The 8,688-nt window shown below is 35.1% G+C and overlaps 1 protein-coding gene across 2 annotated transcripts; it reads left to right on the top strand.

Annotated features, from left to right (window-relative positions):
• The first annotated feature begins 1,944 nt into the window (after positions 1-1,944).
• LOC106141409 (CUE domain-containing protein 2-A) lies at positions 1,945-8,460 on the top strand. Of its 2 annotated transcripts, none has more exons than XM_060953004.1 (8): positions 1,945-2,018; positions 2,156-2,327; positions 4,430-4,561; positions 5,278-5,356; positions 5,895-6,015; positions 7,268-7,431; positions 7,618-7,747; positions 8,328-8,460. In XM_060953004.1, exons 2-8 carry the CDS (start codon positions 2,162-2,164, stop codon positions 8,388-8,390), a joined length of 855 nt encoding a protein of 284 aa, XP_060808987.1. In that variant the 5' UTR covers positions 1,945-2,018; positions 2,156-2,161; the 3' UTR covers positions 8,391-8,460. The 2 variants fall into 2 exon arrangements, with proteins under 2 accessions (XP_060808987.1, XP_060808986.1); XM_060953003.1 differs by having other exon boundaries at positions 5,275-5,356.
• The last annotated feature ends 228 nt before the right edge of the window (positions 8,461-8,688 follow it).

Here is an 8,688-nt window from a genome sequence, read left to right as displayed (position 1 = left end):
AGATTCCAACGTTTAAAAAACGTGTTTAGATAATATAAATTATATTATGTTATTTAATATTTAAGTTCCGTTAAAATTAAGTACAATAAGAGTATCGGCTAGCAATGAAACCAATGTAAGTAGGTATATCAGAAAAGGGTCATTAGCACTTTGGCCGTTGTTCTTTAAATAAGTACTTAATTTAAACGGATCTTTTATTGGCAGTCTACTGTGTCCTTCAAAAACCTATGTACCTGCACTAAATATATTTCTAATACAAATGATTAAATATATGTATATTTCATTATATATCTCCATATATTACAAATTGAGTAAAAATATTTTGACTCTGGTTTCGGGAATAGGATAATAGGCTAAAAAGAAAAAAAATTACAGGGAGGGAGGTAACCTACCTTTACAGTTTTCGTCGACGCTTCGAAGATGGTCACTATTTTATGTGATCCACTGTACAAACAAGAGTTATTAAATATTATTGCTTAATTTGTACAAAAATTATAAATAGATGCTAAAACTATTTTATTTATAATTTATGTTCTTGTGAAAATCATGACGTTACACTAATTTTCCAAAATATCTTCGTCACACTCAAACTAGCTATTGTAGTTAAATGCACTGTGTAGTTAGAGTTACATTTATTTTCATAAAAATTATTGTCTTGTAGATCGATTAGTATTTATTTTCAAATGCAATAATACGTATTGTGTGTGTGTGTGTTGGTGTATGTCCAATAAAATGACATTAACTATTTAAGTAGTTTCGAATAAAAATAAATTACGATTAATTGATCATTTTACGTGTAAGACCAATCAATTCTAAAAATATAACATACCTATTTATTTCACAATTTTTGAACAACAGTGTCATTGAATTTATCATTGGATTGGATACACTAAAAAATAAAAAAGCATGTAGCCGGCTACATAGTCATTAAAGTTATCAGAATTCTATTTAATATTTGTTTATTTAAAACTTAATTGAGCCTCAAAGGTATAAGTGGACTTAATGCTAATAGTATTGATTGTAAAAAAACTGCAAGTAATGAAATTCTTAATACTTTTATTGTCCGCCATTTTTTAATTTTAGTGAAATTCCATTATAGTTTTTTTTATTATAATTAAGATCATTTGATGGCATTTTATTGGACATACTTATTAAAAATATTTACTTAAATATTAAATAAAAAGAAATGTAATTTAACCACGCCAAATATTTATATGTGATTCTGAACAAAATGGATGAATAAATATTGTTATTAAAAATAAACATGTAGTTGTGAAATTGGCGTTGTGTTACGGTCATTTAGATAATGTTGAAAATATGATTGTTCGTTATATTTTAAAATTTTAATTCAATACATTTATTTAAAAATACCTAAATCTAGTTTCTTTTAACATCCCGTACAATACAAATTTAATCGTAAGAAATGTTTTAAAGTACCTGCTTCTTACTAGGCATGAAGGTAATGTAAGTTTGTATGGTACATTTTTACCCTAAAATAGTCAAATAGCTGATTGAATCGGTTTTTGAAATATACATTTTATTACACAGTATATATTATATTCATGAACGAAATAATCTTTAATTGTACAATCAAAAGTTTCTCTTTCGTTAACTTGGCATTTAAAACTTCCCGCCTGTACAAACTAACATACAATATTTCCGGTATATTTCATTTCATGCATACAAAACAGGTAACGAATAAAAATAACTTTATTATTTATTAAATGTAGCTCTTAAATGTTACGTTGACACAAATTTTATTAAATATCCTCGAATTAAAACATTTAAGTTTTTAGAACAAACGATTAAAAATCAGTAAACTCAATAAAGAAATGCATAAAAGAAAATTTTATAGAAAGGCTGTACGCTACACAGTCGTTGCCTCACCTAAAAACGAAAGCAAGTTGTTTATAAAAAAACTTCATTTGTATTGATTTTTGTCGCTGTCTCCAGAAATTCTAGCGAAAATATCTACGATTTTCATTCAACTGAATTAATTTGTGCTCGCAATAATCCAGGTAATTTAAAACAACGTCGAAAACGCTTTCTAAACCGCAAAACTTCTGCCTTTTGATGTTGTTTAGCGACCCGTAACGAGAAAAGTGAATACATTTGAATTAAAAAGAGTGTTTCATTGAAAAATACGTTCTTTTAGGTGAAAATGAGCGCTATAGCACAGCAAGAGTCTCTTGTTAAGGAGAGTTTATTTCAGTTTATTACCAGAAACATCCCATCAGCTGATTTGAATGTAATTGACGACATAGTACTGTCGTATGTTATATCTATTTTGGAAGAGGCTTCCCAGGACCCGTGCTTCGACGTTGATGGTAAGAAATCATGTTAATATTAACTAAACTATTGCTTTTGCTATAAACAAGCCTAAACACTTGGTTTGCTTTATATATCACATATGTAAACATATAAATGTATCACTGTCAGTGGTTTTCCTTGGCCAGTGGAGTTTTCCATTGTAAGCTCAAAGGGAACAAGAAATAGGTCATGGAACCCGCTCGTCATAATTCCTACTTGATTTACATATTATTATTCTAATTTAATGTAAAATAGGCACAGGCAGCAACAAAACAATAGAATTTCAAAGGGAAAAGCACCTTAACAAAATATGTATTAAATTTTTACAGGGAAAAAAGGAGGTAGATATAGCAAGGTTTTAAGCAAATCAGCTATTCTGTCAAAGCTATGACTTGCATACCCTTGTTCTGTTTGCTTTTCTTATTTTGATACATTATAATTTTAAGTTAGAGCTTGCATTCATGTCAGGTAGTGAACAAAAACATAGTGACAAAACAGCTGCAACGCTCCTCTTACTGGGCTGATAATAAAAGTCAATTCAATTCAAAATTTTTATTTATTATGTTTTCACAACATTGGTTGATATTAAATATATTACTTAAAACTAAGTTTACTGCCTCTTCCATAGCCCCAGTACAGAAGAAGCGGTAACAAATGCACTGCAGCATTTTCTTCAAAACTTAAAATTAGAATAGAAATGTGGTTTAAAAATAAAATTAATAAAATAAAATGTGGCTTAAAATTAGATAGGAATGTGATTGATGTACCGAGTGTACTAAATTTTGATTTCAACAATCAAGCGAAATGTTGTTATCTTGTTAATGGTTTTTATCTTGATTTCAATTTTATCATTAAGCTATGCAGTTGTCTGTGATCTTAGGCTTAACGAGACTGTTGGTTCTTCTACCCATAAGAGATATATTCAAATTCAAAATTCGTTTATTTTCCTCTTTACAAAGATCAAACTTAAGCTAATTTAACTACTTATAACTAAATGTTTATTAAAGATCTTTGCTGGGAGGCTAGTTCCTGAATAAGATTCGGTCGAACCTGAACTACAGGTAACTAGGCCACCCCTCTCGGATTTTAATACCCTGGCTAACAGAACTAACAGCTAAATTAAAATACAATAAAGAAAAGGACAAGAAAAAAAAAGAAAATAAATAAAGCACAACAATAGGAAAACTAGGAACTTATTTAGGGGTTATAATGGTCTTAAAGTCGGGGTCAATGTCAGAGAGTGAGGGGGGGACGGGACATGGCATGGTGACTGAATTGGTTCTGGAGCTAATGAAAGTTTTAATCTAAGTGGATGATTTTTGCGAGAAAAATTTGTCGGTTTGTGTGGTCAGTTAGTATTCAGAGGTAAGTCAAGTTTAAGCGAGTGGCGTAATGAAATTTTCTGTGGCGAAATAGTCGAGGGATTTTAAGAATTTAGAAACGGTGATTTTGCAGGAGAATTTATGGAGGGGATAAATATTTAGTAATGAGTCAAGTTTGTTGTAGAGGTATGATTATACACATGTATGGGATGTCTTCATGTGTACTAGTGTTGAAAATGACTTGGAAAAGGGAGTGATGATAGCCACAAAATATCTAATTTCTTTATTATTAATAGCATTTGCCCGGGGCTTTGCTCTCGTGTGAAACTCCCAGAAAAATTGCTTTGTCACTCCTGAAAGTCTATCTATCTCTGTGCCAAAATTCGAGAAATTCAGTCAAGTAGTTTTTGTGTTACAAAAATACAATTTGTCTTTTCTCTGTATATGAAAAGTTTGAACTACTAGCTGTTGCCCAAAACTTTGTCTGCCATTAAACAAGTAAAAGCTGAACCTCTGTATTACCCTTAAAAGGGTGAGGAGGGAAAGTTATGTTTACTTATCAGTTTTTTTTTTGTTGTTTCAGTATTTCATATTAAATAAATTGAATTATAAAATAAAGAAAAATATTTTCAAGTTCGGCCAAGCCAAACGCGTCATCATTTTTTACTTTTGTTCATTATTAGTTAGCTCCCCATAATGATTTTTTGGCAATATCATTCAAGTATCTTATATACATGTGTATGGATGACTTGATTAAATGATATGGCACTTATATCTGTTAATAATTTTCTCTCCAGGGTTCATAGAAATGATGGCGGCATACATCCCTGAGTTTGCGGACATCGACCCCGGCCAGGTGTGCTCATGGGTGCTCCAGCTGGAGGCCGAGCTGTCGCGGGGCAGCGAGAGTGACTCACTTTCCAATCATGGTCAGTATATTTTATAATTCACTTGACAATTGCTAGAGCTGTTTTATTTTGTTTTACAGAAATAAAAGTAGTTATGGAATTAATATGGAAGGCATTCTCACCTTTCTGGAGAAGAGCATGAGGTCACTAAAGATTACGATCTTAGATTGGGTAGGTCAGGCTTTCACATGAAGCAACTCCCATCTGACCTCAGAGACCAAGGGAAGGGGAATCTCACCCCAATATGGATTCTTTGTTAATTATTATCTATTAATGTAAATACGGTTTTCAATATGCCGTGCAGTGCCGTGTGGTTCCCGGCACCAATAAAAAAAATAAAAGGACCACTCCATCTCGTTCCCATGGATGCCGTAAAAGGTGAATAAGGGATAGGCTTATAAACATGGGATTCTTCTTTGAGGCGATGGGCTAGCAACCTGTCACTATTTGAATCTCAATTCTATCATTAAGCCAAACAGCTGAACGTCGCATATCGTTCTTTTTAAGACTGTTGGCTCTGTCTACCCCGCGGGGGATGTGGACGTGATTATATGTATGTTTGTTTTCAATATGGCTGCGGGTTCCAATGTGGCTACTGTAGAATTTGAATCTGTGCTTCCATGTGCTCATACTCGGGCCGGGCACCTTAACCAATCGACCGGCTACGCTCTCTATTGCACTTTTCCTATCAGCAGCACAGCACAGAAGGCTAACCACGGCAATGTTATTTCCAGAAGACTCCGCCAGCAGCGACAGGATCAGCCTGACCATGCAGAGCCTCACTGAAATGCTGCCGTCTGTCACCAAGACCAACCGGTGAGACGATGATCCTCTTATTTATTTATTAGCGACCCGCCCCGGATTCAGGTAAACATTTATATATATATAAACTTTTTTCTTGAATAACTATCTATGAAAAAGCTTTATCAAAATCCGTCATGTAAAAAATCTTCTGTGCGCAATGGAATGTTTTTATACTATTTGCACAGTAAATATTCTTGAATTAATATCTAGGTGTGCCGTGTGATTCCCGGCACCAATAAAAAAAGAATAGGACCACTCCATCTCGTTCCCATGGATGTTATAAAAGGCGACTAAGGCTTATAAACTTGGGATTCTTCTTTTAGGCGATGGGCTAGCAACCTTATACTATCTGAATCTCAATTCCATCAGAAAGCCAAACAGCTGAACGTGGCCTATCAGTCTTTTCAAGAAGTCTCTGTCTTCCCCGCAAGGGATATAGACGTGATTATATGTATGTATGTATGTATTAATATCTAGGCACAATTTGAGCAGTAACTAAATGAGCTTATGAGAAAGTGAACAACGGCTAGTGATATTAATATATCTTCAGGTCCCACACCAACTCGAGCAGCTCTGAGGGAACAGAGAGGCGCTCTGTGCTGGAGTGTGACGAGCTCGCCACTCAGTGCCGAGTTCTCCATGAGATGTTCCCCAACACCTGCGCTATGGAGGTAAAGTATATGTCACGTGATGCATTCGGATTATCCCATTCTACTGTCACCGATTTGAATCCCACTTCTGCCACTAGCAATATTTTCGTATCCCACTTCTGCCACTAAAAATGAGTTGTTGAGTTGATGTATTAGTGAAACGTTAACCTTTGCTCTTACTACAAAAGAAATTCTAGTAGTTTTAAGGGCCCTAAACGGCGCTCTGTCGTCACTTAGTGCAGAGTTCTCCATGAGATGTTCCCCAACGCCTGCGATATGAAGATAAACTGAAGAACAACAGTGTCTTTTATATCCAACTAATAAGCGGTGTAACGAGGTCGAAATCCTTCATTTGACATTTTTACTGGATTGTAATTCCACTTCCACTATATTCAAGTTCAAATCCTACTGGTGCTACTATCTGTATACGTTGAATTCTAACTGACGTCGTATGGTAAAGGAAAACTCTCATCACTCAGTGCAGAGTTCTCCATGAGATATTCCCTAACACCTGCGATATGGAGGTAAGGTATCCGCTAGGTGCGAATTCGGATTGTCTCATTACTACTATCCCCGGGTTTGAATCCCACTTCTGCCACTATTATTTGGTTTGATCACTGTTGCAACTACTATTAAGAACATTAATTTAAATACTTACTTTAAGAATTATTTTTATAGAAAAAAAATGTATATTATGTATGTTCAGCAAATAAAGATATACATATGTGTGCATAAACGTAGGTATTATAAAAACCGTTATCTGCAAGTAATAATTGTACCTCAGTAAATAGTTAAGTGACAATCTACTGAATCTGAGACGGCTTCTGTGGCGCAGCGGTAGTGCGCTTGTCTGTGACACCTGAGGTCCCGGGTTCGAATCCCGGCCAGGGCATGATGAGAAACGAACTTACTCTGATTTTCCTGGATCTTGGATGTTTATCTATATAAGTATTTATTATAAATATAGCATCGTTGAGTTAGTATCTCGTAACACAAATTTCGAACTTACTTCGAGGCTTACTCGATCTGTGTAATTTGTCCCGTATATATTTATTACATACATACATATGTTCACGTCTATATCCCATGCGGGGTAGACAGAGCCAACAGTCTTGAAAGGACTGAATGGCCACGTTCAGCTATTTGGCTTAATGATAGAATTGAGATTCAAATAGTGACAGGTTGCTAGCCTATCGCCTAAAAAAGAATCCCAAGTTTGTAAGCCTATTATATATTTATTATTTATTATATATTTATTATTTATTTTTTTCAGATCAAGCATTGCGTATCAATCGCCCACGGTGACGTGGAGCGCGCGGCGGCCACACTGCTACACCGCCGCGAACAGGGGCAGTCTCTGTCCGCGGCGGCGCTGCATTCGGCGGCCAAGCAGCCGGTTTGCGACGATCACGAGCTGAAGAACCGTATCATTGCCCGGTTGGTATTGTGGAATTCTATCATTAAGCCGAATAGCTGAACGTGGCCATTCGGTCTTTTCAAGACTGTTGGCTCTGTCTACCCCGCATGGGATATAGACGTGACATACTGTTAGTATTTGTGCCGTGTGGTTTCCGGCAACAATAGAAAAGAGAATAGGACAATATATTTCTTATTCAATTACAGGTACTCCTACGTGGACAAGAACTCTGAAACCAAGGAGCACAAACCACTTGCTCCTAAAATCGAGCCCAAGAAGATGGTCCGTTACCGGGACAATAAAATCGTGTCTTTGAAAGGCGAGAGGTACACTGAGGTAAGTCATTTATTGACTGTACGGCCTCAGCGGCGCAGCGCTAGTCCTGGGTTCGAATCCTGGCCAGTTTATAATGAGAAACGTAACTTTTTATTGCTAAATATTTATCTTTATAATTTTGTTTAATGTAAAATATATCTATTATCGTTGAGTTAGTATCTCGTAACACAAGTTTCGAACTTAGAGACTAACTTAATACATACATACATGTATACATAAAATCACGCCTCTTTCCCGGAGGGGTAGGCAGAGACTACCTCTTTCCACTTGCCACGATCTCTGCATATTTCCTTCGCTTCATCCACATTCATAACTCTCTTCATGCAAGCTCGGCGGTTTCGTGTACTTTTGACCTGACCCTTTACCAGGACGTCCTTAATTTGATCAAGATACGTTCGTCTAGGTAATCTGTGTAATATAGATATATATATATATATATATATATATATATATATATATATATATATATATATATATATATATATATATATATATATATATATATATATATATATAGTATATATATATCATTAAACTCAATGTTTTTAATAGAAAATAATTTATTGTACCCAACACTTAGGTGCCGAAGTCCGGAATCGACGAGGAACATTTAAAGAAGCCAAAAAAACAGCATTGCCCTTAACCATTAAAATCACGTCAGTACGGTGGAAAAGCGGACACTTATTCCGCACTCTATGTGTCCTGTACCTTAGTCCTCTTAGATGTCGTCTTTATCCCCGCACGCCCCAGCCCAATGAGACATTTCAATGTTCTAGAAAATTCTATGACAAAGCGAATCCTTAAAAGTAAGGTGATTAAATTCGCTGACAAAATAATTTTAAGTTTTAAGACAATCGTCATTTCAATGATTTTAATTGGTAAGTGGATAATTTCAAAAGCGGTCGCCTGTAAGCAGGTGAGTTTAATTCGTGAATGGAAGG

Source organism: Amyelois transitella, chromosome 30 (assembly GCF_032362555.1).
Source record: "Amyelois transitella isolate CPQ chromosome 30, ilAmyTran1.1, whole genome shotgun sequence".
Taxonomy (NCBI): domain Eukaryota; kingdom Metazoa; phylum Arthropoda; class Insecta; order Lepidoptera; family Pyralidae; genus Amyelois; species Amyelois transitella.
Note: the sequence above shows the minus strand (reverse complement) of the source record. Positions and strands in the feature narration are given on the sequence as shown.

Coding starts and splice junctions, on each gene's coding strand:
- LOC106141409 (XM_060953003.1), top strand. CDS start 2,162: ATGAGCGCTATAGCACAGCAAGAGTCTCTTGTTAAGGAGAGTTTATTT. Junction 5,357..5,894: donor TCTGTCACCAAGACCAACCG/GTGAGACGATGA, acceptor ATATATCTTCAG/GTCCCACACCAACTCGAGCA. Junction 7,432..7,617: donor AAGAACCGTATCATTGCCCG/GTTGGTATTGTG, acceptor ATTCAATTACAG/GTACTCCTACGTGGACAAGA.